Source organism: Ceratotherium simum, chromosome 9, assembly GCF_057802395.1.
Source record: "Ceratotherium simum simum isolate JZ-2026a chromosome 9, ASM5780239v1, whole genome shotgun sequence".
NCBI lineage: Eukaryota > Metazoa > Chordata > Mammalia > Perissodactyla > Rhinocerotidae > Ceratotherium > Ceratotherium simum.
The window spans coordinates 75,873,443-75,887,589 of NC_141908.1; the positions used below are offsets into that span (position 1 = coordinate 75,873,443).

A 14,147-nucleotide genomic window follows, 5' to 3' on the forward strand; every position below is an offset into this window, starting at 1 on the left:
TATCTCCAGAATGAATAATAGGTCATCCTAAGAATGGGAAGGCAAGAAAGAACAACCATGCTTTGAAAGAGTAATTTTATTTTATAATTCTCCCCACTTTTTAATCACTTAGGTTGATTTTTTTTTTTTTTTGTGAGGAAGATCAGCCCTGAGCTAACATCCATCCCAATCCTCCTCTTTTTGCTCAGGAAGACTGGCCCTGAGCTAACATCCATGCCGCTCTTCCTCTACTTTATGTGGGACGCTGCCACAGCATGGCCTGCCAAGCAGTGCATCGGTGCGCACCCAGGATCCGAACCTGGGCTGCCAGCAGCGGAGCACGCACACTTAACCGCTATGCCACAGGGCCGGCCCCAGGGTTGATTTTTTAAAGTGTATATGTAAAAAAAATGTTTACTCAGAAAATGAAAGTTGAATACGGAACTTGGGAATAAGAGTTCAAGAAAATCAAATAAATTGAGTCCATTTTTAGTTTTGTTCACAACAATTAAAGGTCATTCAGCAACCAGGGCCATTTTAACCAGCTGATTCATCAAGGAAGGCGTCTAAATGCAGGCAAGTGCATGAACTTCATGCAGAGTAGGTTCTTTAGAAGTTTTAATGACGCCTAGAAGTATCATAGGGCGATTACAGACAATCTATAAACACTTGCTGTTGTTGCTGAATAGAGAATGCTTCCAATTCTCCAAAACATAGCTACAACCCAGCTCTTTGTATCTTCCCCTCATCTTCACTGGCCAAAAGAAAATTTTGTAATGATTGACAGTTTTGCTTAAAATTTCAATGAAGTCTTAGATTGGATCACATGAAAACACCTCCCCGTCTCTTCCAGAATTCCCCAATACTTTCCTTTATAGCACATTCGGCACAGTTCCGGCATTCTTGGGGTGTAAATCCAATCACTGCTCTCCTTATGGTACCAATCCCCCGGTCACGCGCTAACTTGTTAACCTGAGCTTCTACGCAGTGAGGAGACACACGAGAAAGACGGTCCCCAAGGACACTGAACGGCAGGGAAGAGACTCCGCTGAGGTTTCTGAAGCTTCTTCATCTTCACAACTCTCTACACTGCCAGCTACCTCAATTTCCCTTTGTGAGGAAACGCCGTTGCTTGGCCGCCCTTCAATCCATTCACATTTGAGCCCCAAAGGGCACCAGTGATCTCTTTTCCCAAAGCCAAGTCTCACGAGTCTACGGTAACACTGCAGTTCATCACCTATGGGCTGGCACCGACGCCTAAATCATCAGAAAAGCAGGTTAATCAAGCAAAGCAAAAGACTCACTTTGAAGATTCTATTCTTCAGCTAATTTTAATTCAAGGACTTTCCTTTACTTGGTTTTATTTAAATTAATACACATATTCCTGGACCAAATTCAGAATTTTCTAAAGGTCATATATATATATTTTTATAACAGAGCTATTTCAGCAACAAGCAGATACTTTTGTCTTCTCGAAAGGACCTAAAGGATGTTTTTTCTAGAATAGTTAAGGGCCCAGATATTTCCAAAATGGCAACAGAAAAAGGAAAGCACACTTGAGAACTAAATATCAACAGCAGCAAAAAGCCTGGGCCTTCCATTCATTTCTAAGGCCATCTCCACAGGGGCTGGAATCCAGTGCCAGGCCTAACCCTAAGAGTCTGGGAGACAGGAGTAAATCACACTCTGTACCCATCCCTTTCTCCCCAAACATACACCTGTCAGCGTTGAGTTAGGTAGACATCCGACCCAAATGACCCTCAACAACAGTCTTGGTTAGGGAAGGAGTCACTAAAGAGTGACAAACAGCCTTAGCATTGGGAAGGGCAAAGGGACTCTTGGGTCTCAGGATGACGGGGTTTGGCAGGTTCGGAGCAGTTTGTGTACCTTCTTTGGAATAACCTGCTGAAGGCACCTCTTTCTTCCATCCCCAGCTTCCCAGGGGACTGGGACTGCCATTGCCACTCTCGAGCCCAGGGCCAAATGTCCCACTTTCCCTGCCTCAGGGATGGTGCAGCTCATGTTACATAAATAGCGCTACTCTAATTATAGTTTACACTATAAGATGGACAACTTGGTTAAATTAGCATTGGTACGAAAAGCTTAGCTTTGCAGTTTCTTCATTGTTGGGGAACCTTACATTTCTAAAAGCAGAGTTGCCTAGGGACTGATGGGGAATAAAGGCTGACCTCATCTTCAGCATACGACAATTCCTTAGCTACTATTTCAACATTATTTCACTGTCATTGCTTTTTCTTGCTACTTTCAAACTTATTGCTCATGATGTCAGTATCCATTAGAGATATCCTCCTGCGTTCACTTCCCCCTAGACAGCTGTGGTTTGGGGGCTTTGCTGCCTAGCCTGGGTACTCTCATACTAATAGATGTTTTACAGAAAATCAGCACACGGAAACCACATTTCATCTTTTTCCCACACATGTACATAATGAAACATTTCAACTCCCGAGGCTGGGCCTCTTCCTACTGGGAATTCTGCAGGAATGAATCAAATTACAGTACTTCTCCATAATGCTGATTTCATAAAAATTAAATTTCCTAACAGTCGATACATCTCTCTCTTATAATCTCATACACCAATCACTTACTCTAAATATCTTTGAAAATTATATCAGTTTTAACGTTTCACAGAGTACAATTGGAATTTTTTTTGGTCAATGCTAATTCATTCATTAACGGAAAACGTCCAAGCATGGTTTCTTTCTCCTCCGCCCCCCAAAAGGTAATGTTACAAATAGTCCCATGTCCTCAGGTCTGATATACATACCCCATTCTGACTCAAGAAGGGGCCCTATCGTTCCAACAAATAGCTGGATCACACCCAGATTTTGCTGAAGATCATACATATATACTAGGTTACGATTAGTACACCTATTCAAAGTACATATTGGGCCTAGTGTGCTTTGCCATTCCAGAACTTTGACATGCCCAATCAACATTCATACATTCACATGTACTTTACCAGCTTGGGAGAGCAAGTCACTTTCACCAGAAGTTCCCCCATATGGACGCAGGGCTCTTCCTCCAGACACTATGGGGGCATGGCCATTCCATCCCTACAGCCCCGGGACTTCTGAATCCCCCACCCAGCAAATTCCAAGGCACCTTTTACCACCATGTACCCAATAACTGTCCCTTTTTCAGTAGAATTTCCAAAGTTGATCATTCTTGCAATAAATGAATGCATTGCCTAAGGTAAATTATTAAAGATAGAAAAAGTTTAGATGTTGAGCCCAGAACATAAGAGTTCTATAAAGAATACACTTGACCCAACACTGATTTACTTAATTAAATAAAACCCTATTTAAAAAATTCCTTCAAAAGCATACTTTAAAGTTAATTATTTCTTAGAAGAGTAAAATTAAACATCACAAGTAACTTTTATATTCTCTTTTAAATAAAGTAAGAGGTAACTGCTTAACACAGAATGGTCATTTGTCGTATACGCCCTTGTTATGTGTATTTGGAGTTCTTCTATTAAACTTCAGTTACATAATAATTCATTTTGTTTTATCGCTATATCTTATTCAAGCGGTGAATAAACAGAGACACCAATGAATCTGAGACGTTTCTGACGAATTGGGCAGTAATTTCCTCCCAGAGGGGTCATGAGGCCACGACCCATTTCTCCCTTGAAAAAAAAAGAAAGAAAAGAAAACTGCTTTCTGCCTAAATGCAGGCTTTTCCAATTTCCTCCATTTACTCCTCCGCAGGGCCAACGCCAATACGGCGATCCAATCCTAATGAACCAAACTCTGCGCTGAAATCCAGCAGTTCCACCGACCGTATGCAAATGCCGAATTTGATTTTTTATGCCAACTTAAACTTAGTAAGAATCTTTAAATGAGGGAGATAATTAATCGCAGCAAATTGTACTCTAGTTAAATGTCATATAATTGAAGTAATTCCACTTTTTGCTCTAAAATTGGAACCCTGATGTGAAAGTTTGTTTCTCAGTTTGTGGTTCTGCACGCTCCTGCCTCCCTTAGATTGGCACTCGGCTGCTACGGCGGCAGCACGAATCCCCTCACTGCAAAGCTGAAATTCCAATTTTATTCCAACGCAACTGTCACAACGCCCCGAAGCAAGCTAAAAACAAGGAAAAAAATCTTTGGTATGATTTCACTTTCCATGTGTTCTTTAATGAAAAATTTATCATTCTAAATATTGGTGTTTACTCCTAGTTAAATACTTTTTTTTTTTATCAAAAAGAAAAAGAAACTGAGATTCAGTTGCTATTCTTTCACAGGGAAATATAACAGGCCTGATGTTTTCCTGACAATTCTGTTATTTTCTTGTGTGGCAACACTGTATTTATCATATACTGCACGGCTGGTGAGTCAGATATTGTAGAGACCTTATGGTGAACTGATATAGACGTAAACTCTTTATGCCAGATTGTTTAAGCAGAAAAAAACCAAATGCACTTAATTAACATCTGATGTGAAGCTTTTGCAAACACAAATGCGATATTTGTGTTTGAGCACTGGCAGTAATGACTGTGAACTATGCTATTAACGTCTGGTTTAAAGATGCCTGTGGTAGGACCACGTCTGGAGTAGCACAAATAAAAACCTGCATTCAGACGAAACAATAGTGAAGAGCCCATGAGAAAATGAAAAGGCAGCACTCAGAAGAAATACATGTATTTTTTTCCCTTTAGATCAAAATTGTTCTCAAAAATAGTTCCAGCCACCATCATCTTCAATCAATTAAAGGTGAAAAGATTCTATATATTTTCTTCCACAGAAAGATCTTCATTTTAGGGGGTCAGAAGTTGCTTAGGGATGTCTTTAGAAGTTCAATTTATTATATTAAGCTCCATTTTGGTGGCTGGTATTAAAACATGTGTGAGGAGAGAGCTGAGGCAGTGTTTTGGGATATTTGGCATTTTTATATCTGAAGAGAGAACTTCAAATTTGTGGATTACATTACCACTGGAATAAACAGATTCTTATGGACCAGTGTGCAACTCCTTCATTAAATATGTTTTAACTGAAAACCTGCCGAATGCCAGGCACCATGCAGGTTGCTGGGTATAAAAACTCCAAGGCTGAAACAAGATAAACTTAGCCTAAACGTGGTCTTTGCTTCAGAATAACACACAGCAAGCTAACAGACCTGGACCTCAGGTTCAAAAATATAAGCAGTTATTACATCAAAAACAGTCAGTCATCATTACATATTGGTACTTTAAACTTTTTAGAGCATGTACTAAAGAGAAACCACAGCTGAAACAGGACATTTGATGACTAAAGCCGTAAAACTCAAACATAATTGCTAAGCCCGATGCTCCCATGGCGGGGAGAATGCAGAACTCTCAGGCATGTGGCCAAATCCACGGAAAAGCAAGCTAAGTGAGGACCGTGTGGCACAGGGCTGGGAACGGCTCCCCATGGGTCTGAATTCAAGTTCCGCCTCTTCAGGACACTGCCTCTGCTCAGCTGTCTGTCTGCAAAATGGCTATGATGTTTTCCCGCTCCACAAGGAATTGTGACCCTCAATTTCTCAGCTTTGAATCTTTCAGAGTAACAATAATTCAGAGAGGAAATTACAGAAGTAGGCACACATTAACATCGGCATAGAATGAAGCCAGCCCAGGGGAGGGGAACCTCAGGTGACTTGCCTGCTCCTAGGTTTTTCAAAGTAGGACAGTGCCCTCCACCAGTTTATGCAGAGACAAAGCGGAGATCCTTCATGTTTCAATTCCAGATTATGTACTTACTTACACATTGAGACTTTCATCTTCCATCATCGCAACTAGATTTACAAGCAAACACACAAAATTGTGAAAACAGGTTCCTTAAAAGAAGACTCATTCCAAAACTGGAAATTATTTTTCAAAGACTAGGTAAAGTAGTTTTTGGTGTGAAGTGAATTGCGTTACTCAATGTCAAGAAAGGCACCTGATGCTGCACTTCTCACTCACAGAGAAGCAAGCAAAGGCAGCTCTCAGCAATCCATTTAAGTAACTAACGCAAGTCCCCAACTCCAAGATGTACCAGTTACCTCCGTCCATGATTCCTAAGGCCTCTTATGAAAGTATAGTTCAAAGAATTGTCCCTGTATTTTTAAACAACAATGCATATATGCAGGCCATTCATACAACATATCAGCCAGCAGTGTTTAAATTATCCCATAAATGTTTAGGGTTTTAAAACATATATGTATAAAGTATTTATTTATAGATCGGAAAGTATCAACTCTTACTGCTTTGCCCTTATTTCTGTTCCCCATGTGCTGGCCGACTACAAACTTTTAAAAGGAATTTGGTTTAAAAGAGTCTGTGTGTTTGGCACTGACTAAGGGTGTTAATCATTTCTGAGCTCACTTTTTCTCTACTGTTTATAATATTCTCAGGCAACTTCAAAACAGAAACCTGTTCCCTTATAGATTCTGCTTCCTCTCGGGTACTGCGTAGATTAATTTGTCACTGGAAAGTTAACTGTAAGTGTTCAGTTGATAGCGCCAATCATTTCTATTTAAATTTTTTAGGAAAAGAAATAAACATAGCAACAATGTGTTGAGGCTTTTCTGTTTTGATGGGAGGAGTGGAAAAATATGTTGAGAAACAATGATGTAACCAAAAAAATGTTAGAAAAATATATAAAGCCATTACATTTAAAAATGAGGAAATCGCCATTGTTAGAAACTAAACTCATTGAAAAATTAGATGACTAACTTTTCTACCCTAATGACAGAGGTATTATAAATTCTACTTCAATAGATATTACCTTATTTTACTCCTTCCTACATAAATATTTTTTTAAGGGAGAATTTGTGCAGGAAAGATAACCTAAGATTTCGGTTGATCATGTGTCTTAAACTCAAATTACAATCTGGTTTGTGAAATATTAGAAACTAATTGTTTATCCACATCCCTTAATCACTACTCTGCCTTGAAACATTTTCTTTTTCTGCTCTTAGCATCTGCCTTGAGGCTATTAAATGAGGGTCTCCCGATGAACAACGGTCTGCCTAACCTTGGCAACTCTTGTAATTTTCATGTTTTTTGCACAAAGTAAGGTTTCTATCACTTGTCAGAAGATATTAGCAAATAAGACAAATGGGGGAAAAGTTGTGCTACTTTTTCGTTCTTATCTTGAATCTTCCATCAAATCCAAATTAAATGAATACTTTGAAACCCAGCTTTTATCAAATTGACCACTGATAACCTTAATAATTATCCTTCATGAAAGATGATGGAAAATAATCACAAGATTGATTTAGGCAAGTTATGAAAATAAGTTGGAAGCTTTAAGAATTTAAAAACGTTTTTCCTATAAATATATGAGATAAATAAAATAGATGCATGTGTACTTATGTGTACTTATTTATTAAGCTTGTTATTTATTGTCTGTCTCCTCACCCTTCCCCACCAGATTATAAATTCTTTGAGGGTATATAAATTCTATTTGTCCGCTGATAATAGTGCCTGGCACATACTAGGTACTTAAAAACATTTGTTGCATTGATTCATTAACTACAAATTCTCTCCACATTGTATTTTCCATGCCTCTAAAAATTCTTCCAAAACCTCACACTTCATTGCTGGAGCAGTATTCTTTCACTTAGGTATGCCAAAGTTTATTTAATCCTTCTCAAATATGAAACATTTACATTGTTTCCAGTATTTGCTACTATAAATAATGCTTTGATAAACGTACTTGTACAAAAGTACATCTACCTTTTATTATTTCCTCAGGATTCATCACTAACTAGAATTCCTGCAAGGCAGTTATAGACATTTCTTGCTACATATCACCAACTCACTTCCAAAAAGTTTATACCAATCGATACTACCATTGGCAGTATGAGCGCCTCTTAACCACATCTTTATCAGTATCAAACATTACCTTTAAAATACCATCTTTAAACATTTTTGTGCCAATTTTTGCATTTTAAAGTTTTAATTTAGGATTTTCGGGTGTTGATGAAATTCTCCATGTAAATCACAGATCTCTGTGTGGAGTAAAAATAGAGAAGAAATGAGAAATCCCAATGGGTTATCATTTCAAATCAAAAATGTAAAGCAGGTGTGATCGTCCCAGCCACAGCCAATCATTGAGACTGGGAAGCAGTGCTTGCTTTGGTTTAAACAATTACAAACTGAGTTTCTTCCTAGGAAACTAAATATGATTAGGGATAATATGAATATTTGGTCTTTAACTCAGACATGCTTTTTATGTCAGGTTAAAGTTCTTCCCAAATACCAACTCGTCCATTCTCACAGCACTGCAAAAACGAGAAGCACTTTTTTCAAGGGTTTGCCTGACGTGACACTGAAGCCAGTGCTTCTGTCCTCGAACACCAGCGTCCCTGTTTCCACCTCCTGTCCACTGACTACTCTAGTCACCTGGCTCCGCGCTGACTAGGTCTGTGGTACTATCTCTGCAGTCTTTAGTGAGCTCAAATTAGAAACCAGGAAATAGGTTTCTGAAAATTTAGTTACAAAACTTACACTTCTACATTTGGTGAGACAAATCGTAGGAAAATATGCGAGGTTCAAATTGGCAAGGAGCAATCAGCTTCTTCGCTTTTTTCCGTAACTAAATACTGAAATACACTTATAATCACTTTTTTATAAATCTCCTCTCTAAGGGGAAGAAAAAATGGCCCTTTAGTACTGTGTGCAGCACTCAATAGACATTTCAACTTCACAGCCTTATGAGGGAAATACAATTATTACATCCATTTTACAGATAGGGGAACTGAGGCTTAACAAGATTAAAGAACTCTCCGAGGTCCCTCTCGCAATAAACAGCAAGGCCAGGATTTGAGCACAGCCTGAAAGCCTGTGCTTTCTCGCTGCACCACTCCACTTGATTATAGACATCAATCACTGGAGAGCAAGATTCTGTACCAGGGGTTAGTCACCAGAGGCCTGTGTGTAACTGCAGCAGAGCTATGCCACGAAGAAATGTGTTTCTTATGCCTGCCCACCTCTTGCTCCTCGAGTATCTAATATTTTAGTAACCACTAAAGTATTAACTGACTACCAAAATGTTACCTAACACGGTTTAATTTTGACTCCTACGGAAGATATTTGAGAATGAAGGAATTAAGACTGAAATAAATGGCACTAGGATGCTGAAGGGCAGGGAATGGGGACGGAGCTTTGGAGGGGGGCATCACCACCTTACCCTAAGGTAAGCCCTAAGCACAGGGCGGGGTGGGGGGCTGCAGTAGCAGACAGAGGCCAGAATTGGTGAGATATAGGGGAAGGGAGAAATACCATTCCTGGTGTTTGTTCTCTCTGTTCTAGAAGCCTGTTGTCTAGAAAAGCTTTTCCCCAGGGTGCCTCTAGAACTGATTTCCAGTTGTAAGCATCCACTTAGCTACACTTCATGTTCAAGTACTGAAAGACTTTCCTACCAGCTATAAGTAACCTCTGCCCAAGTCCCTACCGCCAAATGTCCCCATCGCACCCCAGGACACAACCTCACACCTGGCACAGCAGCGGGCCGCCAGGATCCCGCCCCGGTGTCAGGAGCTGCAGCGGCCATGCTGCAGGACTCACTATGCATCTTGAATATCACTCCTGGGGCTCTCAACGAACATGCAACGAGGGCACCTAGCCTCTCCGGTCAGCTTACGAAGGCGTGGGTGAGAGTAAGAGCCGAGAGGAGACCCTTCACCCAATTCAAGAAGGAGCCCCAACTGTAACCCTCCTGCGTTATGCAGGAGGGACCAGGTGAAGGGGTCCTCAGGATTCTATCATCAAGTTTAAAAACATAAGCAGAACAAAACCATACTAAGAACCTGTTAAACCACATCTCCGGGTAGGTGCAGCTCCCAGATCAGGTTCAAGAGCACTGAAATCCCTCCTTGTGAACCAGCCCAGCTGCTTCCTTCTCTGGACAAGAGTGCGCTTCTCAGGCAGGTCAGCCTCACCAAAGAGAAACACGCGGCAGCCAGGAACGTGCAGGACCAGACTCTCAGCAAGGCCTGTAGGCAGTGGGAAATTGGAACAAAATTAAATTAAAATCAGGGTCAATGAAAGCAAGTAGAGCATATAAGTTTTTTATTGTGGTAAAATATATTTAACACAAAATCTACCATTTTAACTATTTCTAAGTGTAGAGTTCACTGGCATTAAGTACATTCTCATCATTGTGTAACCATCACCATTAAAGCTTATAATTTATACAAATTTTAAAAATCAAAGTTTGAACATAATTAATTTTCCCTTGAAGTTAGGCTCATAATAAAAGTTTGTACAAGGAGGCGAGAATTTCTTAGCCATTACAAACCTAATTTCACAAGGAAAAGTCATCACTAAGATTAATGAAATTGGTGCCTTCAATTTTTGAACAATTTTATAATAGCCCCAAATAGTGTTTATTGTTGAGAAATAAAATGTTAAGAATCCAAGGGCCAGATCTGCACTGTCCAATAATGTGCCATTTAATTTTAATTAATTAAAACGAATACAATTAAAAATTAAGTTTTTCAGTTGCACTAGCCACATTTCAAATGCTCAGTAACCACACATAGCCAGTGGTCTCCCTATTGGACAGCACAGATACAGAACATCTCCATCACCACAGAAAGTTCTACCAGACAGCGCTGGGCCGATGTTCTATAAGGGAGCCTAATATTTAAACACAGTTTTATGGAGGTTACTCTGAATGACAACATTTTTTCCATCCTCCTCTTCCACTCTTTATATCTAGATTCTGTCTCTGACCTTCCTTCTCAAGGCAGTTTACAGAATTGCTTTCCTGTTTTTTCCAGAGAACCGCTTCAGAGGACCTCTGCAGCTGACAGCATGTTTTCACTAATTACAGCCCCCTGTAAGCAAGGATAGAGAGAGCATAAAATTTTGTCTGATGTATAAAATTCAGGTATTTAGGGAATTTTGGTACTGGCCTGGGGCAGCAGGAGTATGGGCCTTCTTTACTTGGAGGTACATCATGGAGCATCAGAGGCTGAGACGGGGCCTTTAGCCATAACAAGCACAGGAAACCTCTCCAACTGCAATTTCAGGGTTCGTTACTTGTTTGTTTCTAATGTAGACGGCCACGTTGATGGGAGAGGTGAAATGTGGAGGATACTAAAACAGATTTTGTACCTCTTGGTTGTATGAAGTCTTGGGAAATGTTCTTTCTCTGAGTCAAGTAGGAACTCCAGCATTAGAAGCCCGTGATGTTTTGGGTCTCACGAAGCCAAGAAAATCTCCCAAACTTACTAAGCGACCTCTGCTTCTTTAACACTACTCTAAGATACGAAAGGACCACTGCTCCTGGGGGTGGGAGAGACCAGATGTCAGGGACACTTAGAGTCAACTGAGGTTTAGGAATTGTAAAATAATGTTTGGGCAGTTAACTAAAATTCTCCCCTCCCATCTGGAACAGCATGGGGTGGAGGTGGCAGAAGTAAGGGGAGAGAGTTAGGAGAGTTAAGAGGTTAAGACATCTTAACATCGGACAGCTCTCTAAATTTTTCGGATCACTGATCTCTGCTCCAACCATCATGTAGAGCGACTCGCACTGTGGCTGCTGCAGGAGCCTGAAGCCTCTCCTACCACACAGTGTGACATGGTCTCTGCTCTGCCCAGCTGTGTGCCCCTCCAGGCCAGCACCTCCATTTGGAGCTCTAGTTCTGGAGTATTGCATAAGTCTATAAAGCCCTGAAGGCTGCAGAGGAGTCTTGGAGCCTGGTTCCTAAAGGGCAGAGCAGTGGGAGATATTTGCAGGAGCAACTCCCAGCTGTCAGCACCTGGCAGGGGTCAATGGCAGGGTGCATTTTGATTTAGTAGAAATAGCATATGCTTTTGAGGCCAGAAGATATTGGTCTCAATACCATTTCTACTCCTTAATAGCTATTTGGGATCTTGAACAATTTACTTGACATCTCTGAGCCTCAACTTCTTGATCTATAAAATGAGAGGGAAAAAAAAAAAAAAAGCTTCCTCCAAAGCACCAATTCTTTATCTAAAAATTTGGAAATTAAAAGGGAAAAAAATAAGCATTTATCCTGCCTTTCCTGTATCGACTGTATTTCAGGGTAGCCAGATAGCCTGAATTGATGAGGAAAACATTTTTTAACAGAAAAAAATCCGACTAATAAATGCAGAAGTAATGATATAACTAAAAAATCACCATTTTGCAACCCCTAAGAAAATAATTGTTCCAGGCAAAGATCATCAATGGATGAAAGTCTCATGAATAGTCAATTTGGAACAATTTATCTTTGCATCATCAGAAGGAGGATAACCAGACGTCATGGTCTCCTGTTATGAGGCAGTATGACGCTCAGAGCCCACCCTGGGAGAATTTTCAAAAACTGAACTTCAGACCAATCAAGCCTCTGGAGCTAACTTAAAGTTTGTAGGAAAGGTGAGGGATAAAGACACAAGTTAAATGACACCACAAGGAAGCAAACAGACAGACCCAGAATGTGGGAATTCTATAAGACAACTAATCCAGTTTCTGCAATCAGTGAATGGCAGGAAAAATGTGGGGGCAGGGGAACTGGTCTAGATCAAAAGAGTCAGAGACACAACAATCAGTGTATGTGTGAACCATGTGTAGATCCAGATTCAAATAGGCCCATCAGACGAGACATTTGCCTGATTATATACTGAGTGTTAGACAGTACCAAAGAATTATCATTTTGTTGAGTGTGATAATGGCATCATGGCTATGTGAGAAAATGTCTATATTGCTTAGAGATATATATTAAATATGTAGGGGTGAAATAACATGATCTTTGGAACTTGTTTTAAAATACTTTAATAAAACCAAAGGAAAAAAGAGGGAGATGAAAAGAGACGAAAGAAGAGAAAAATAAAGGAAGCAAAGAAAAAAAAAAGAAAAGAAACTACCCCATAGAATGGATGGAAATATTAAGATTAGAAAGACTATATCCAAAATATATAAAGAACTCATGTAACTCAACAACAAAAAAACAACTCGATTAAAAACTGGGCAGAGGATTTGAACAGACATTTTTCCAAAGAAGATACATGGATGGCCAACAGGCACATGAAAAGATGCTCAACATCACTAATTACTAGGGAAATGCCAATCAAAACCACAATGAGGGGCTGGCCCCATGGTATAGCAGTTAAGTACGAGAGCTCCGCTGCTCGCAGCCCGGGTTTGGATTGCGGGCGCACATCGATGCACCGCTTGTCAGGCCATGCTGTGGCAACATCCCACATAAAGTGGAGGAAGATAGGCACAGATGTTAGCCCAGGGCCAGTCTTCCTCAGCAAAAAGAGGAGGATTGGCATCGGATGTTAGCTCAGGGCTGAGCTTCCTCACACACAAAAAAAACCACAATGAGATATCACCTCATGCCCATCACAATGGCTATTATTCAAAAGACAAGAAATAACAAGGGTTGGAGAGGATGTGGAGAAAAGGGAACCATTGTACACCAGGATTACCACATGATCCAGCTATTCTACTTCTGGGTATTTATCCAAAGAATACAAAAACACTAATTCGAAAAGATATCTGCACCCCACTGTTCACTGCAGCATTATTTACAATAGCCAAGACATGGAAACAAACTAAGCGCCCCACTGACAGATGAATGGATAAAGAAGATGTGGTATATATATACAATGGAACACTACTCAACCATAGAAAAAGATGAAATCTCACCGTTTGTGACAACATGGATGGACATTGAGGATATTATGTTAGGCAAAGTAAGTCAGATAGAGAAAGACAAATACTGTACGATTTAACTCATATGTGAAAGATAAACACAAAAACAACAACAAACAAACACATAGATACAGGGAACTGGTGGTTACCAGAGGGGAAGGGGAGCGGGAGGAGGGCAAAAAGGGTAAAGGGGGACATTTGTATGGTGATAGATGGAAACTAGATTTTTGGTGATGAATACAATGTAATGTATACAGAAGTCAAAATATAATGATGCATACCTGAAATTTATACAATGTTATAAACCAATGTGATGTCGACAACAACAAAAATAAATACATATATACAAATTTTATACACTGGTATAATTAGATTTATCCAAATGAAAGAGAAAATGCAAAAAACAAAAACAGATAAACTAAGAAAAGCACCTAGCACACTGCACGGTACCCAGCACTCAGTGATGCCAGCTTCCTCTCCCTTTCGCAGGCTACACCACTGTTCTGAGCTCTGAAACTTCTGCACACC

The 14,147-nt window shown here is 40.1% G+C and overlaps 1 protein-coding gene across 1 annotated transcript in view; it reads right to left on the reverse strand.

Annotated features, from left to right (window-relative positions):
- Window positions 1-243: 243 nt before the first annotated feature.
- FTCDNL1 (formiminotransferase cyclodeaminase N-terminal like) overlaps window positions 244-14,147 on the reverse strand; it is a 32,951-nt gene continuing 19,047 nt past the window's right edge. The window contains 4 exon segments of the mRNA XM_087434963.1: window positions 244-1,019; window positions 1,022-1,084; window positions 1,087-1,236; window positions 9,760-9,945. Of these exon segments, the coding sequence (XP_087291089.1) occupies window positions 802-1,019; window positions 1,022-1,084; window positions 1,087-1,236; window positions 9,760-9,945 (617 nt within the window). The 3' untranslated portion in view covers window positions 244-801.